The 19,523-nt window shown below is 30.0% G+C and overlaps 1 protein-coding gene across 4 annotated transcripts in view; it reads right to left on the reverse strand.

The window, feature by feature from the left end:
- Positions 1-1,730: 1,730 nt before the first annotated feature.
- The window catches only part of LOC119604092 (integrin alpha-PS2), a 90,935-nt gene continuing 73,142 nt past the window's right edge, over positions 1,731-19,523 (reverse strand). For 3 of the 4 annotated variants that reach the window (XM_037956542.1, XM_037956541.1, XM_037956540.1), the window contains exons 6-12: positions 12,436-12,497; positions 11,929-11,977; positions 8,123-8,197; positions 5,975-6,369; positions 5,031-5,914; positions 2,775-4,965; positions 1,731-2,710 (exon numbers count right to left, since the gene is read on the reverse strand). In XM_037956542.1, the coding sequence (XP_037812470.1) occupies positions 2,621-2,710; positions 2,775-4,965; positions 5,031-5,914; positions 5,975-6,369; positions 8,123-8,197; positions 11,929-11,977; positions 12,436-12,497 (3,746 nt within the window). In that variant the 3' untranslated portion in view covers positions 1,731-2,620. The remainder of the gene's footprint in view (positions 2,711-2,774; positions 4,966-5,030; positions 5,915-5,974; positions 6,370-8,122; positions 8,198-11,928; positions 11,978-12,435; positions 12,498-19,523) is intronic. The other variant, XM_037956543.1, reaches the window with a different exon arrangement.

The raw sequence follows: 19,523 nt of genomic DNA on the forward strand, positions 1-19,523 counted from the left end.
AATCTATAGCCAAGTCTATAGTCGAGTCTTTAGCCAAGTCTATAGTCTAATCTTAGTCTAGTTTATAGTCTAGTCTGTCTAATCTATAGCCAAGTCTTTAGTCTAGTCTATAGTCAGTCCATAGTCTAGTCTATAGTCTAATCTATAGCCTAGTCTATTGTAGGGTCTATAGTCTATAGTAGGGTCTTTAGTCTAGTCTATGTTAGGATCTATAGTCTAGTCTACAGTAGGGTCTATAGTCTAGACCATAGTCTAGTCTAAAAAGTACTATTCTTGTTATAAGTTAGTACTATTTAAAAATTACAATTTCCCATGCCTGGTATCTGCTCCATTGTTTTGGCGCTCTCTCTTTTTGTCTCTCTTTCAATGTCATAGCAGAGGTGTTGTACATTTTGTTGTTGCTAAACCTCTTTATAAGTATTTTTGCTGGGGATTAATGGTTGTTGTTTTCTTTTTTTTGTGTTTCTTCTTAAACATTATTTTGTTTACCTTTTTTTAATGAAAGTGTTAAATAAGAGAGTGTGGGGCTATTCGTGAAAAGAGAGCTTCATGTCGTGTTTACTGTTATATCATTTAATTTTAACAGTTTATTCAATCAACAAGTGCATACAGTTATTGGGGGAAACAGATAATCGATAAGTTTTTTTTCTTAGAGATGGCAGAGTGGTGTCATTGTTGGTGTTCATAAGAAAGGGTTTTGTCTGAACTAAGTTGTTAAGCAGAGTCGACGTATTGTTTTTATCTTTATGTATTTTTGTGATATAATTAGATAATTTTAAGGAAAAGATGAATAATTATAAATTTATATTTTCGTTAATAGAGGGAGCCACTAACGTCAGATAATATGAATTAAAAATAACTCTGATACTTTTTCGAAATTCGTTTGATATTAGGTTTAATCGGGTAGAAAATGATATTTTGGTACTTTTTGGAGCTCATGTAACTTAAAACTACAGTCTGATAAGTGGCAACTGTCGTAACTAGGCTTCCTTCGGGCCCACTGTGTGCTCCTTTAGCTGTGTCTTTGGCAAGAATCGAACCCACTACTTCCAGTCTGACAGACTAGAACACTTACCTTATTAACCTACTAGAGGTTCACAAAATTTCATAAACAAAACATAAATTGTCGAACTAATGTTTTGAAATTCGTTTTCAAATAAATTTTGTAAAACGTACAAAACTTTTAGAGTTATGTAATAACTTTCAGACCCTTTAAGAAACAATCTCCATTTGACTAGATTTTTAATATTTTTTTATTGTTTTTTTTTTTTTAATTTTTTTTATTATTATTTTAAAACTTAGTGGGTTAAAAGAGCAAAATTAATTATATATTAAATAAAAACAGACTGCTGTTAATAAGTACGGTAAATAAATTAAAATGAAAAGCTTTACACATGGAGAAAAATATTATTTAATTTTGTACAAAAAAAAAAAAAAAAAAAAAATAAAATATTTTAAAATTTCAAACTTTGCTGGAAAATTTTACAAATTTTAAATAAAAAATCCATTTTAAAATTAAACAACTAAGCAGAAAATGTTTTTTATTGTTAAAAAAACTACATAAGTATAAAAAAAGTGTAATTATTATAACAATTTTATGTTTTTAAACTTATTTCTGACTTAAAGTTTATTTACACAAATTTTAAAATTAATAGCAGACTGAAGAAAATTAATTATTGGTTAATCATAATTAAAAATTAATAAACAAATATGAAGTTTTTTTTTGTAGATTTTATAATTATTAATAATTTAAATACATACACACACACACACTCACAGAAAACATACATACTTAATTAAAAAAAAACAGGACAAAAATATACATTAAAACAGGGTTAAAAATTAAATTCAAACTCATTCATACTTTACTTTTACACAGACATACACACACACACTGTGGCAGATAAAATTGCTTATAAATTAAAAAAAAAATCTTTAATTATTTTAATTAAACCTTTTAATGGTTTAGTTTTACAAGTTTTTTGTTATTAAAATGATTTTCAGTAGTTGCTTTTAAATTTAAATTTTTAATAATATTAGTTTTTGTTAAGTTTAAGTTGTTTATAAATAGTTTAAAATTGTTTAGCACTTTTAGGTTTCTTATAATTCTCAACAGTTTTATTTAAAAAAAAATCTATTAAATAATTTTATTATTTTTTAGTTTTTATATTAACAATTTGCAAAAATAGTTTCTTACTCTTTCATATTTTTTTTATTAATGATAATATTATAAGAAATCGTTCGTTTTTTTTCTATGGCAAACATTATTTATAAAAAATCGTTACTTTTCTTTCTATTATATATATTTTTTTTGGTGACTAGGAGCCGTTAGTTTTTTAATAAAAAAACAAGATTATTTCATAACAAGAACTTTTTTTCAGTGTAAACTGTAGCGGGGAGTTTTCCATAAGAGTATAAATTAATTTCTTTAAAACTTTTTATAAAAGAGTTAAATTATTTGTTTTGATTATTGGTTTGTAATCTCTTGTACGCCATCTTGTTCTTTCGAAAATTTCTTTCTATTACTAGTGTTAATAAAGGCAATTATTTGTTGAATAGAAAAACTCTTAGAGTTTGTTCTATAAACTGTAGTTGTAAGCACTCTTTGTTGCAGCAACATTTACAGATGTTCATCGGCATGATAACCGTTACGTAAGGGTTGACGTTCCATAGAGTGATCGGTGGGACGATTACGATTGAAGAAACCACACTGTAAGAAAAAAATATTAAAAATTAATTAACTTTAAGAAAAAGTTGTCAAATAAACCACTCACCTTATAAAGCAGGAATATTAAGAGCAACAATATCAAAGCACCAGCACAGGCCGCCAACACTACCACCCACAAGGGCACCACATCAGGTACAGGTGTAGGCTCTGGTATGGCCTTATAGAAAATCTCATGTGTGCGTATAATATCATCTTTGGGCTCACCAATGTATGGCAGTTTGGTGACATGTGACACCGCCATAGTGGAAACATTTAGAGGTACATTACTCGCTAGCTTTTCCATGGTGTGGGCAACCATACGTGTACGTATGGCTATCCAAACACCATCATCTTTGCCCAAATTACGGGCTACACAACGTAATGTTTCACATTTGGCAGCCTTGCAAGGTGAATTCATATCGATTTGTGTTGGCTCTGCCACTTCGGATTCTTCACGACGCACTCTTCGTAGAGGTTGGGAAGACGAAGAGGAGTGAGACCATTTCTGTGAGGACTGGGCACCTTGTTGTGCTCCTCCTCCTCCTGTTTGGCTATTGTAGTCCTCATCATAGTAATCTTCATTTTCAAGACCATAATAGGGTTTACTACCACCATAACTAGAGGAAGAGACCTGATGATAATTGGCATTGGTTTGTGGTGTACCACTGGAATAGGTTTGGTGATAATTGTAGCTGCCTTGTTGGGGTTGAACGCTGTGGGTGCGCAACTCTTGTTCCACATTGCCACGGTTAAGGGCTCCTAAATCTAAGGTGCCAGCCTGGAAACCGCGACCTCCCACGGCAGCCTTTTCGAAATTGCCATCACCAGCCGCGAAATCATTGTAAGTAGCAGCACTGCCTACACGATGATTTTGTTGTTGGGGTCTGTAAGCATTACCTGATGACGTAGATGAGGAATATTGCACCCTCTGAGGGGCTCCCGATGTTACATAAGTTCTTTGATATTGAGTAGAACCCTGGGGACTAGCCATTTGTATATGACCTCGGGCATTATGGGCACCCATTTGAGCTTGACCTTGTCCCTGTTGGAACTGTTGTTGTTGTTGACCCGAAGCTGCACCAGCTTGTTGGTAATTAGCCGAGGATTGTTGGGAGTGTTGATAGGTCCTAGGTATGCTGTCAAGACTGGTAACATATTCGGTACTACTTTCCACCACATGAGGCTGGCCACGTTCATCATAATAGACGGAACTATTTTTAGTTTGTACCACCACCGAGGGACCACTACCGGTGCCAGTAGAATTCCAGGACCAAGCCCAACTACCACCAGAACTACCACCACCCTGAACATTGCTTTGGGCAGCAGCATTGGCACGTTGCGAGTGCACAAAGGAAGCATCACCCGAGGCCGCCTGTTCATCTTCTTTCTCCAAACGTATAGTTTCCTCCTTGCTCAATTGTTTGCCTCTACCGATGGCTACCACATTAGCACCACCCTGATTTTGACCATGGGACTTTTCAATAAAAACTTTGGAACTTTCGTAAACACCTTGACTCTTAATAACAGCACCTCTCTCCTCCAGATAGGATTTACGTACCAAATTCTGATCCAATTGCAAATTCAAAGCATTAACATTAATATGAGGATCACATTGGATATTGCCATGGGTCTCGGGTTGATTGGTCATATACATAAGATAATCACCGGCAGCGGTCTGATAGGGATAATGAATAAATACAATGGCCTCATCGATGGTGGAGGGACCCTTGTTAAAGATATTATACAAATGCACGACCTGGGGACCCAAATCCTCTTCCTTAGTGGCATTTTCCACCGGTTGATAATCGGAAGCCTTGTATAAAGCAAAATCAGGCAAGGAGGTGCCATCAATGGCCAAATCAGTCTCTACCCAAATGCTAATGCTCTTGCGTATAATATTATCGAAATGAGAGCCGGGTTTCTCAAGATTTGTCGAATTAGCTTCCATAAAGAAATCATAACTAGGAGCCATGCCTACTTTTTGGGAAGGTAACATAATCACCTTAAAGTTGGACACTTTCTTGGACTGCAAAGGATTGCCAATGTCGCACTTTAAAGTGTAATTGTTAACCTCGGAAGGAGCAGTACAGGTAATGGGTGTATCGGTTTTATCACCAATCTGTTGGATTTTCTTAAAGTCCAAATCCTTAGGCATAACCATGTAAAAAGCAGCCTCAAAAGCATCTTCATTCATGTTGGAAATCAAAACCTCAATCGATAAAGGTTCGCGAGAGCCCAAAAGATATTTGTCAACAGTCCTGAAGTTGGAAAAAAGGTTAAAATAAGAAGAGTTTGTTTGGGTACTAGATTTAAAAATACTTACTTAATTTCTAATCTAAGATCAGGTTCACAAATATTATCAGCACCACAGTTCTTTTGTATATTAATGGCATCTCTTTGTACAATTTCACGATTTTGATCAATGACCGGTTCCAAAATACCACGTCTACGTCTTACTAAAGGAGCTTGTGCTCTGCTAGAACGTAAATTATAACGAGTCTCCACTTCTAGGGGAGTTAATTTATCCTGAACATTATCGATTAGATAAACGGTTTCATTGCGACAGAAATTCTTGCCAGCAGCCAAGGTAATGGTCATGTTGCGTATATTACGTCCTTCATCCAACAAGAAAAACATGCGAGGATTTTTAGGTTTCTTGGCATCCAACACCCAGGAAACATCAAATTCCAAAACATTGGGCAAATATTCGCCAGTATAACTCCAGCAAGTGGTTATAGAGGTACAAGCTACACGTTTGCCATCACGCACTGTCTGACAATGTTTCTCCTCAATATTGATGAGTTTGGAGGGACTGTCGAAAGAAGTCATGGCATTGACGGCAGCTACAGGACGGGATTTGAATATGAACACTTGATCGGAGGCATAAGCACCTACAGCCAAATCGGGATAAGTATTGCCATCCATATCCAAACCACCGGACAAGGCAAAACCAAAAGTACGAGGATAAGGAGCACCCTCTACAATATCTTCGGATTTGATGATTTGGGAAGGTTTGGCCAAAGGACCATTGGCTGAACCATGGAAAATATAAACAATACCACGACCAAAAGGACCATCATAAGGAGCTCCCACAGCAAAATCACCATAACCATCACGATTAATATCACCCAAAGTGGTCAAAGCTAAACCAAAACGTCCCTTGGTATTAAAGCCATCACGTATATGTTCGGTGGACCAACGGGTGCGCTGAAAAATAATATATATTGTTAATCAAGATATAAGATATGTAAAATCCTTTAAACTTACATCATTTGTACTGGTCTGCAAAAGAATATAGACACGACCCACATCATATTTACCCTCAGCATTGCCAGGTTCACTATACATGGGAGCACCTATGATCAAATCATCCAAACCATCACCATCCACATCGGAAGTAGCCATGGCATAACCAAAATATTCACCAATTTGACGACCAGTTATATTAAACAAATTCACCATATTCCATTTGTTAACAACAATCTTGCCCAGCAAACCAGCACCTCTGGGCATGCCAATGGCAATATCCTCAGCACGATCACCATTGAAATCACCAGTGATCATAGAATAACCTAGATACGAATCATCATCTGCCGAACTACTTTCGGCTGTGGAATAGACTTGATTTTCGGGTCTGGTAACATCATACGAATAAGTTTGACCTGAATAAATAAGACAAATGTTAATTTCAAAAAAATTCTATTGCTAAAAGAGGAGTTTGAAAAAGTATTTTATTAATTTAGCAGTTAGTTGGTAATAAAAAAGTGCCCATAACCAAAAAATGACTAAAAACTACAGCAACAATACAAGACATTAACATGCAGCAGAAAAATATTTAGACATTTATTTACCAGTTTGAGAGAACATATACCACACTTATGATTTATACAGCTAGAGGTTTAAACATGCCTTAATACGTAACATATCAAATGATGTAAATATTAGGGGTTTGAGAAAATTATTGGCCTGTTGCTAACATTAATTAATTTATAGTTTAAAAACCTTTAATGATCAATTCTAAACACGATTGCCTTGGAAATTTTTTATGTTTTTTTAACAGGCCAATAACTTAACTTTATACCTAATAGTTTATGAATTATGTTTTACATGTAAATATTAATTAATCCCTGAAATAATGATAATATTTAAGGATAATATAATGGATAAATGATAATGATTTAATAAATATTTAAATGTGTGTCGTAATGTAGTTTTTAAATCAAACCAAAGACCAAAAAAGTTTTTCTTTTATTCTTCAATGAAACAATTCCAAATGATCATGAGATAATGAAAATGTTATTATATGATATTGAATGATCTCGTACCATTCCGATGATATGATTTTTTTTTTAATATTTCGTTTCTTAATAAAAATGCTAATAAAATGCTTAATTGTAGTAGAGAGAAATAAGCTAAATTAAAAAGCTCAGCCTCAGCAGCAGGCGTACATACGATTGTAGCTTAATTTATGATCTTTGACGTACTGATCGAACATAAATACAACTGAAGTTGAACACTTTAAACAAACGGGTCAGTATATATAATGCAACAAGTTTGATTTTCAGATTGTTTTTTTTTTAGAAAAGCGTTTTTTTATATATAAAAAATTATAAATAATTTAAAAATATTAAGAACACACCATTACACGAGTAAAAGAGAGAGAAAAAGCATAAATAAAACTTAAAGAAAATTAAACTTAATTTAACTAAAGCTTTTTTAAGAAATAAGCAGACTTGGGGAATAATGATGACATTTTTACATTACTTCAAATGTAATTGTAATTGAAGCTTTACTTTAACAATTACTTTTAATAAAAATTGGATAATAACCAATTACAATGGCCTTTAATTGTAATTGAGCAATAATCAATTCTTATTATTTGTAATTATAATGAAATAATTTCCAATTACAATTTTTCCCTTATAATTACATGTAATGGCTATTGGTCAATTGCACATTACAAGTAAATGTAATTGATTATTGCTCAATTACAATAATCAATTACAATTGTCCAATTCAATTATTATCCAATGATAATTACTCATAATTGTAGTTAAACAATAAGCAATTACAGTTACTTGTAATTGTAAATACAATTATCACATGTAATTGTGCTTAGTAATGCATTAATTACAATAACAAATAATTGTAATTAGTTATTGCTCAATTACACATTACCAATAACTGTAATTGACCAAGTAATGAATTACTTTATGTAATCATTAACCCCCCAAATCTGTAAATAAGTCAATATAATAAATTGATTTGATGATAAAGTTTAGAAATATACAATGTAATTGATTTTTTTTTTTTGGTTTTTAATCGTTTTAATATGCAGTTTTTTGTTTTTAATAAATTTAGCAGACCATTTTCTTTTGAATTGATTTGTTTAATAACGTTGTTTATTTTCTTTACCTCCGGTACCGAAAGGTTGATAAAATGGCGGCTTATAGGGGAAGGTTGCATCTGGCGATACTGAGTAGGCTTGTCCTTTAGTTGGATAATGAAGTTTTTTTCAACATTATTTTTTTAGAGTTTTTTCGTATTTTTTATTTTAATTTAAAGGTGATTAACAACACATTACACACATTTGTTTATATTTTGTTTGTTGGGAAATTATTTTTTAGATTAAACAAATTTAGACAGTTATGCGTATTTGATTTGTATTTGTAGGATAGTGCAGTAGTAGGTAGAGTTTTATAAACACGAGCAGTAAACAAGAAAGAAATATTTGAATATTTTGATTAATATTTTGAGGACACATTTTTAAGCAATAAATAATAATAGATATAATTATAAATAATTTACATTAATACATACAATTTATATAAAGTTTACAATAAAAAAAAAGAAAAGTTGAAGTTTTTAAATCTTAATTTTAAAAGTATTTCTATTAAATGATAATTCAAAGTTATAGTTTTCTTCTCTAAATCGACCGATTTCTAACGCTTAGTAATGCTGAAAGTAAGTAGTAGTTATTACTAAGTAAGTGAATAAGTAATGTAAGATCATTACCATATTATTGCTAAGATTGTCGTTTTAAATTCTTTTCTATTTGTAATGTAGTGCTAAAGTTATTCAACAAAATTTAAAGATAAATTTGTAATTTTTTTATTGCAAAAACTTCAACTTTCCTTTTTTAAAAAGTAACGTACAATTCTCGATTTAAACATCAAAAAATAACAAAAAATTCATATTTATAATAGAATTTTAAAAATAAAATAAGTGGAAGCTTTTATATAGACTCTCTAAATGAAATTTAAAAGTTCAGTTTTACAAGCTTAACGCCACCCCAACGCTAGAAGTTTAAGGTTAAACTATTGATTAATTTTTTAAACCAGTTTAAAACATGTTTTACAATTATCTGTATTAAGAATTAAAATGGGCGGGGTCATAAAGTGGGCGTTACACCTCTCTCAATTATTTCGAAAAATATTGAACTGATAGTATCCGAACATTGCTAAATTTAAATAATTAAAATTTATTTAAATATTTTTTAGAAATAAAAATGGGCGTGGTCTTAATAGTGGGCATGGTATATTCTATTAAAATTATAACTTTTAATTAATATATAGAATAAATCGTTTACCAAAATTCCACCCAAGTAATTTGATTTCAATTTTACATTATTTATATAAAAATGAGCGGATTAAAAATAGTGGGCGTGGCACTTACTACAAAAATAAATAGTTATTATTGAATATTTTAAATGTTTAACTATTTAATAGAGATGTTTTTAAACAGTTTTGACAGTTTTTACTAAATTTTTAGTAATAGAAATAAAAGTGGACGGAATATATATTCAAATAGTAGGCGTGGCACTTACTACAAAAATATATAATTGTTATTGAACATTTTTAAATGTTTAACTATTAAATAGATATGTTTTTAAAAGTATTTAACCATTTTGAATAAATCTTTAGTAATAGAAATAAAAGTGGCCAATTTCGAATAGTTATTATTGAACACTTTTATATATTCAACTATTAAATAGAGATGTTTTTAAATGTATTTAACCATTTTGACTAAATCTTAAGTAATTGAAATAAAAGTGGGCGGAATATAAAATAGTGGGAGTGGTACTTCCTATAAAAGTATATAGTTATAACTGATAATTTTTAAATGTTTCACTATTAAAATAGAGATGTTTTTAAAAGTATTTAACAGTTTAGACTAAATCTTTAATAATAGAGTTAAAATTGAGAAATTATATATTAAAATGGTGGGCGTGGCACTTACTACAAAAATATATATAATTGTTATTGAACATTTTTAAATGTTTAACTATTAAATATAGAAGTTTTTAGCAGTATTTAACCGTTTTGATCAGATCTTCAGTAATTGAAGTTAAAAAGGCGGAATATATAGTGGGTGTGGCATTGCATTTGAAAAGTTACTTTTTTTTATTGACCAAATTTATGACACTGGTCTCTTCAAATGTTATTTATTAGAAGTTCGTTCTTATAGTAAATCTATTGAATTAGATTATCTAAAACCACTTATAGAAACATTTTAATTCAAACATAATTATTCAATAGATCATGTACTCCCACTGCATATTCCGCTTGAGAACAATTTGGAATATTGTCCTGAAGATCATTTGATGAAGTCATATTCAATTCAAATCAAACATAATCCTCAAGGATTATTGAGGCCATTTATTTGATAGAGCACACTTAGGGAATATTAGTATTGTTTTTAAATCTGATCAGTATTTTTATTAAAATTTAGCTTTGGGAACTTTACTGATAATTTTGAATTTTGTTTGGATTTGGCTCCAAATACCGATCTAATAGGATTGTTTAAAAACTTCCATTTATTTTATGTGTTGAAAAATATATTTAATAAATACTTAAAGCAAACGTTAAAAGCATAACTATATAAAAAATTTTAAAAATTATAAAATACTTAAAAGTAATAATAAGAAATAAGAACAGAATTTTTTACAAAAATATTAAAAAATAATTAATAATAAATAAAAATAATTAAAATATACTGTGGATCATTTGAAAGACTGCAGAATACTTCGAATTATTTGCTAGTTTAAAAATAAATACTTGAAGAAAAATCGACTTAAAAGTAAAACTACAGTAGGCCCTATTTCAAAGCTCATAAGAACAGCCTAAAAGTAGGCTACAAAAGTTCATTACAGAGCATCCTTAAAGTAGATAATTATATCTTAACTCTTATTATTTTAAATTGCTAATCATTTTGAAAATAATTTTAGTAATAAAGACTTTTTTCAAACATGCATGTTCTAGAAATTACTTAAAACTGAATAATTCTTAAAAATTTAGATTTTTTTTAAATTTAAAATTATTATAAATTTAACCAACATTTATAGCTAAACGTAAAAGAAGGAGAAAGAACACACAAACACACACTTGTACTTTTTCGTTCACGAAAATTCTTAAATCTACCAAATAGAAGGAACATGCAGCTTTTTGTTGTTCTTACGAATACACAAAAAATATCCTTGACTCCAAAAATTAGCAACAAATAAAGCTTTGATCACACTTAGCAAATATTTAAGGAAAAAAATGTAAACACTATTTTAAAAGAAAAAGGTTTTTAAACAAACATGATATCAGAAATTGCTAAAAATGTGAAAACATACTAAAGAGATAATTCCAAACTATATCTCAAGTGTTGAATGAAATATAAAGTGACTACATAGTTTTCTTCAAATATTTGTTTAGTGTGAACACAGCTTAAGACAGATAAATAGATTTCTTTTGATATTTTATATCAACCAGATACTTAAGGGGTTTTTAAATGTTGTTCTTTAAAAGCATTCCAATATAGAAAGACAACAGAAAACAACACGGGGTCTAATAAAATCGTAGGAAAAAGGAAGGAGTTACAAATAAATAAGAAAAAAATAGAGATAAACAACATTCGTATTAGATTAGAATTTACGTTACAATTAGAATACACATTTAAATTGCCAAAAATAATTTTACTCAATGATTTTGTCTAAAAGGGATTTTTTTTTTGGAAAAAGGAAAGGTTTTACTAGTTTATATGATATAAAAAGAATATTAAAAAAACAATAATACAACAATATTTATTGGTTTCAATATAAATTAAAATAAAAAAATCTACTGGTTTTGTAAAAAATAATTAAAAAAATATATAAACGTACAATATTTAAATAAAACTAAATAATACAAATATAAAAAATTACGAAAAAAAAAAGAAATAATAAAAAAAGAACCTACCTTGCCAATACCAACTACCAGGAGCACCAACATATAAACGATCACCTCCCTGAAAATTTACAAAAAAAAAAAAAAAAAAAAATATTTAAATTTAAAAAAATTTTCTTTGTCAAAACTCAAATTTGAATACAATGACTATTTTTTTAAATAGAATTGTTTGCAAAAATACCACTACCAAAAATCGTAGTGTTAAATAATGTTTTTTTTTTTTTTCTAAAAATACAAAACCAAATAAAATTTATGCAAAATTTTAAAAATTCTTAACACGTTTGCCAACACTTTAATGTTTTATTTTTTTTCTTGTGGTTCTGAAAAAAACTGTTCTTTTGTTAAAAACGTGTTGATTTTTTGTAAGTTCTTTTACTTTATTTGGAGTATTTGTTAAGTTGGAGTGTTAATGGGAATTGTTTATTTTTGGCAATCTTGTTAAATTTCTTTTTTTGGTTATATTTTTATGGTTTCCGATGTATAATGGTTTATATATGTATGTATATTTTTAATACTTACACCACTAGCAGCGGCACTGAAACCAGCCTGGCAATAACCTTGACGATGATAACCCCAATTATCTGAAATTTTTGAAGAGATAAAAAATTTGTGATTAATAAAATGATTTAGAGGGATATATTTAGAGAGATTTATGTATAGTAAAATACTAAAAAATATCGATATAACGAATCTTACTTTAATGAAAATCTGATATAGCGCATATAACTGAACTAGAACTGAACTAGAACTGAACTAGAACTGAACTAGAACTGAACTAGAACTGAACTAGAACTGAACTAGAACTGAACTAGAACTGAACTAGAACTGAACTAGAACTGAACTAGAACTGAACTAGAACTGAACTAGAACTGACTAGAACTGAACTAGAACTGAACTAGAACTGAACTAGAACTGAACTAGAACTGAACTAGAACTGAACTAGAACTGAACTAGAACTGAACTAGAACTGAACTAGAACTGAACTAGAACTGAACTAGAACTGAACTAGAACTGAACTAGAACTGAACTAGAACTGAACTAGAACTGAACTAGAACTGAACTAGAACTGAACTAGAACTGAACTAGAACTGAACTAGAACTGAACTAGAACTGAACTAGAACTGAACTAGAACTGAACTAGAACTGAACTAGAACTGAACTAGAACTGAACTAGAACTGAACTAGAACTGAACTAGAACTGAACTAGAACTGAACTAGAACTGAACTAGAACTGAACTAGAACTGAACTAGAACTGAACTAGAACTGAACTAGAACTGAACTAGAACTGAACTGAACTAGAACTGAACTAGAACTGAACTAGAATGAACTAGAACGAAAACTAGAACTGAACTAGAACTGAACTAGAACTTGAACTAGAACTGAACTAGAACTGAACTAGAACTGAACTAGAACTGAACTAGAACTGAACTAGAACTGAAGAACTGAACTAGAACTGAACTAGAACTGAACTAGAACTGAACTAGAACTGAACTAGAACTGAACTTAGAACTGAACTAGAACTGAACTAGAAACTGAACTAGAACTGAACTAGAACTGAACTAGAACTGAACTTAGAACTGAACTTAGAACTGAACTAGAATGAACTAGAAATGAACTAGAAATGAACTAGAAATGAACTAGAATGAACTAGAAATGAAACTAGAAATGAACTAGAAATGAACTAGAAATGAACTAGAAATGAACTAGATAGAAATGAACTAGAATGAACTAGAAATGAACTAGAAATGAACTAGAACTGAACTAGAACTGAACCAGAACTGAACTGGAACTGAACTTGAACTGAACTGGAACTGAACTGGAACTGAACTTGAACTGAACTTGAACTGAACTAGAATTGAACTAGAATTGAACTAGAAATGAACAGTGTTTGACAAATTTGACAGATGTTTTTTTATCTATTTTATTTAGATAAAATTAAATTTTCAATAATTGCTTACGTAGACGATCGGTTAACGATCAAGATAAATTTTATTTAAATTCCTAAATTTACCAAACTTTTTAATACAGAAACAAAGAATAATTACAGAAATTTCAGTAAATGGGTGGCCACTGTCTATTAAATAAATGTCATATACCTTCGAAGAACTATTATCTCGTTACCTAGACTGCACAACGATCTTTTAACTCGACACCCTTATAATTTTCGCCTTTTTTTCCACATCAATAAATTTCTCTACAAAATATTACTACAACATTCTATAAATTTAAACAAAAATAAAATGAAATATGTTCGGTAGTACATTTCATTACTTTATTATTTACAAGTGTCCAACAGATGTCAAAACTCTTTCTTTTTTTCTGTAACACAATTTCCATAGAAACACACCCGCACGATCTTTACATAAAATGAAAAAAAAAAAAACACAAGGAAAAACTCCCTCAAAAATATTTTCTGTATAGGAATGAATAATCATTTCTATTTTTAGTTATATTTTCTTTTATTTTTATAATTTTTTTGTTGAAAATTTTCCAAACGGTGGCAAATACAATATTATTTTTGGAAGCTTTACAAAATAATTTTATTTCTACTTAAATTGGAAAAAATAAAAACGCAATTGAGTACTTTTTTTTTGGTTTCATTTTTGAGATTTTTTTTGTTTAATGTGAACACCTCATAAAATGTTTATTAAAAAAACACAATTAAAATCATTTTAATTTTAAGGATTCTCTTGAGGGCAAAAATAAATTAAAGTATTTGTTACAATTTGTAATTTAATATACCTGAGAGAGACAGTTTTCAATTAAATGTAAACCGAGAAGAAAGGGAACTTAATAATAAAATAATAGTTTTTATGGGGACATTTAAAGAGATTAGCATTTAGTAAATTTTGTTTGATTAGTGTTACAATTTGTATAGAAGTAATGACTAAGCATTACCTAGTAATGCTAAAAGTAATGCGAGTGTAATTTGATTTGTTTGGTACTTTATGGGTTAATTTTAAAGAAAATCTCTGCTAATTTTTTCCTGTTTAACATTTTACTAAATACTAATAAAAATTCACACAACTATTTTAAAATGTTTGCTACCAAACAGTAAGAAACGTCTTGAGAAACCCCTTCTTTCCAACATTCCAACATTACCAACAGCAATAAATACCAACTTAACGCATTAAATATTTCAAATCGAATCAGTAGAGAACAAAAAAAAAAAACAACAAATATGAAGTATTTGTTTGAATTTAACTTGAAATTGTTTGGCGGTTTGAACGTCATATAGACAGCTTTAAAAGACAAACTGCCATTTATTTTCCTCAGTCCAGTCCCTGTGACCATTATAAGTAATTTTTTTGATTTTTTTTTCACTTTTGATATATAAAGTAAATGTCACCAGAAGAGGCTAAAAAAGTGTAAGGTAATGTAACAAGAACTAATTGAAATTCTATACGGGGGCGATTTTATTATGAGAAATTACTAGCTTCTTAAATGTTTTCATTTTCAAGAGGTTTTTTTCGCCAACAAAATACGACACAAGGAAACTGAATCAGAGAATTAAAGAAAAAAACACATACACCACAAACCGTTTAAGTACACAATTTACACGATTGGCTAGTCGGGAGCTGAAAATAACAGAACGCAAAATGTTGAACCACTATATTGTTGTGTAACTTCAAAGACAAATCAAAAACATAAAGAGGTGGTAGAGTGAGGGAATGAAACCTCACTTTACCAGAACTAGAACCGAACTAGAACTGAAGTAGAACTGAACTAGAACTGAACTAGAATTGAAGTAGAACTGAACTAGAACTGAACTAGAACTAAACTAGAACTGAACTAGAACTGAACTAGAACTGAAGTAGAACTGAAGTAGAACTGAACTAGAACTGAACTAGAACTGAACTAGAACTGAACTAGAACTGAACTAGAACTGAAAAAGAACTGAACTAGAACTGAACTAGAACTGAACTAGAACTGAACTAGAGCTGAACTAGAACTGAACTAGAACTGAACTAGAACTGAACTAGAACTGAACTAGAACTGAACTAGAACTGAACTAGAACTGAACTAGAACTGAACTAGAACTGAACTAGAACTGAACTAGAACTGAACTAGAACTGAACTAGAACTGAACTAGAACTGAACTAGAACTGAACTAGAACTGAACTAGAACTGAACTAGAACTAACTGAACTAGAACTGAACTAGAACTGAACTAGAACTGAACTAGAACTGAACTAGAACTGAACTAGAACTGAACTAGAACTGAACTAGAACTGAACTAGAACTGAACTAGAACTGAACTAGAACTGAACTAGAACTGAACTAGAACTGAACTAGAACTGAACTTGAACTAGAACTGAACTAGAACTGAACTAGAACTGAACTAGAACTGAACTAGAACTGAACTAGAACTGAACTAGAACTGAACTAGAACTGAACTAGAACTGAACTTGAACTGAACTAGAACTGAACTAGAACTGAACTAGAACTGAACTAGAACTGAACTAGAACTGAACTAGAACTGAACTAGAACTGAACTAGAACTGAACTAGAACTGAACTAGAACTGAACTAGAACTGAACTAGAACTGAACTAGAACTGAACTAGAACTGAACTAGAACTGAACTAGAACTGAACTAGAACTGAACTAGAACTGAACTAGAACTGAACTAGAACTGAACTAGAACTGAACTAGAACTGAACTAGAACTGAACTAGAACTGAACTAGAACTGAACTAGAACTGAACTAGAACTGAACTAGAACTGAACTAGAACTGAACTAGAACTGAACTAGGACTGAACTAGAACTAGAACTGAACTAGTTCAAAATCTCGAATATTTTGCGTTCCTAAGAAGTTAATCCTCCATGACTTCCCTTCCATCTGCTCCAAATTATTTGAAAAAATCGGATACTAATGGGCTTCGACGTTTATAAATAATTTCGAACGAATATTGTTGAAGCCCTTGAGACAATGCTTCTAAGACAAAAGTGGACGATAATTTTTTAGACCTATACTAGAGCTCTTGCTTTAGATGTGATCCCTAAAAAAGTCTTACAATTTTCAGTTGAGTTTTCTATAGCCTCTCATCTGTATAATTGGCCCTAAAAAATTTCTTTAAAACTAGGTTTAGGTAACCGAAGCTTAAACCATTTTTAAATTGAAACCGAATAAATTTACTTCCTAACTGATCTCGTCCCAACATCTGTCACCATTTCGGACACTAACCTTCCCCTGTTAAAACTAATTTTTTTGCTCTTCAATTTGTTGCTGTTGTTTTGTCAAGCAATTCAAAGCAACAGCAACAACAACAATTTTAGTATGTTGCATGTTGTTGTTTATTGTACTTGTTACTTGCGGTTAGGCCTGTACCTACGTAAGAACAGCGACAAATACTATACAATCCGCTGGAAAAAAAAGCAGTCAAATAAAAACCTTTAAAACAATTCTAAAACTGAATTTGGTATGACATATTTTTTTCTTATTCTCTTTTTATTTTCTGTCCATTTGAGGTTTTTGTTGTTGTTGTTGGATATATATAAAATTTTTTTCAACATTAATGCGGTTTACTTGACTGGGCAAATGTTTAAATTGAAACACTTCAGAGACAAATTGTTATCGTTTAATTTGATCTGGCGCACGATCATTGTAAAAATAGGTAGTAGTAGCAGAGCGTAGTATACATATGTATGAGTAAGTGTGTGTTTTTAACTTTGTTATTGCTGCTGTTTGTAGAAGGACTTTTCAGTTTAACCCTTGACAATAGGTATTTTTAAAAGCTCTAAACACAAAGCAACACTTTTTACTTTTGTATATATTTCTTGTAAGTTATTGTTGGAGTTTTTTTTATTTAGCAAATGTTTTAATTCCTTAGAGAACAATTATCCTTTTATGGTCACAAGTGGAGGCACGCATATGGAATGATTAACAAATTGCTATTCAATTTGGTATTTATTTGTTTAAAATTCTATTTCTCTTAAGAAAATATTTTAAATGTTAAACGTTGCGTATTGAGTTTGGAGATGTGGTTAATGTAAACGTTGTTGAGAAAATATGTGAAACATTAAAAACAAATTGTTGCTGTGTCTTAATAGTATTGGGAATCCTTTAAGGCATCAGAGTTTCTGAATGTTTTTTTTTAAGTTTTATTAAGGTAAAGTTAGTTCCCTAGAGGAAAGTGAAGTTACGCAGTCTAGTCTATAGCAGTGATGCCAGGAGATTTTTTTCAGAAATCCCTACGCTTATGAGAAAAAATCCCTTTTTTCCCTACACCCACTTTTTATTTTCCCTAAATTTTTCCCTACACTACTTTTTTCCATTTTTTTCCAAGTTTATCTTAAAAAAATACAAAAATAACATAAAAAACTAAAATATTAGCTCTGTTTTATAATATACATTTATTAATTGAGAGATTTATGGCAGTATCACGATTCGATGTTAAAAATTTATTATATGTGCCCCCAACAAAAAAAAATCATAAAATTTAATATAATTATTTTAAATAAGGTTTACTTTTTGCGGTTTACTTTTATAAATTTTCAGAACATTAAATTATTTTTTTCAATCCTGAGTTACTGCATTAAGTCCCCGACTACTCTATCTATAAGGAGTCAGAATATATCGCCCTACAGGAATGGCATAATCCAAAAAAGTCGTTTCAAGAAAAATGGATATGAATATTTAATGACATTTAACTATTTTTTTTGATAACTTTTAAACAAATCAAGGGATTTTAAAAATCCAAATTCAGATAGTTGAGGTTAATATGTTTCTCATCTAAATTGAAATTAAATTTTTAGTTGTCTAATATTCACGAAAACGTGGGTTTTAGTTTTTACGTTTACAAAAAGTCGATTTCACATCGAAAATAATAGACATATTAGAAATTTAATAAATCTATATGAAAGATTTTCGTATGTCGCATGTTTTGTAGACCTCAGTTCAAGAATCCCGAATTTTGGATTATACCAGGCTTGTAGCGATATATAGGTACACATATTGTAGAAATTACAAGCGGAATTTTTACTAACGATACACTTATGGCAAATCTTTAGGTGAAAGATTAGCGATTAAATTAAAATTAATCCTCGAAAGATGTTTTTGAGTACTCAATTAGTTAATTTGGTTTGCAAGTTTAAGCGCCCAATGGAGGTGGTTTAATCTTAAGCACGAAATGTAAAAGTGTAAACAGCTGATGCAAAAAAATTAATAAAATTTTTATAAATATAAACATTAAAATGTTCTATTTATTGATTAGTATAAATTATGGACACTTCAAAATACATTTTTTTGTTTTTAATTTAAGTTTTCATTAATTTTCATATTAAATTTACAATTGTTTTCTTCTTTTTTATAAAATATGCATTGTTTTGATAACAAACAGTGACATTTTCTGTTGTTTTGTATGGCAACACTGCGAAGTTTAATCTTGTACTCAAAAACATCAAAGGGGATTAACATAAGATTAAATTTATTTTTAGATTAAATAATCTGATTATTAATTGGCATTTGATTACCATCTCAAAAACCCGCTCTTAAAAATTATTTCATTTTTAATTTTAAAGTTTAATACATGAAAGAGTATATTTTTAGTTGATAAAAACTATGAAATTGGAAAAATCCCTACAACTTGACAATAGTAAGAAATCT

The sequence above is a fragment of the Lucilia sericata genome, unplaced genomic scaffold (genome assembly GCF_015586225.1).
Source record: "Lucilia sericata isolate MDLA Ls3-8-SP2 unplaced genomic scaffold, ASM1558622v1 Contig000360F_arrow, whole genome shotgun sequence".
Classification (NCBI taxonomy): Eukaryota; Metazoa; Arthropoda; class Insecta; order Diptera; family Calliphoridae; genus Lucilia; species Lucilia sericata.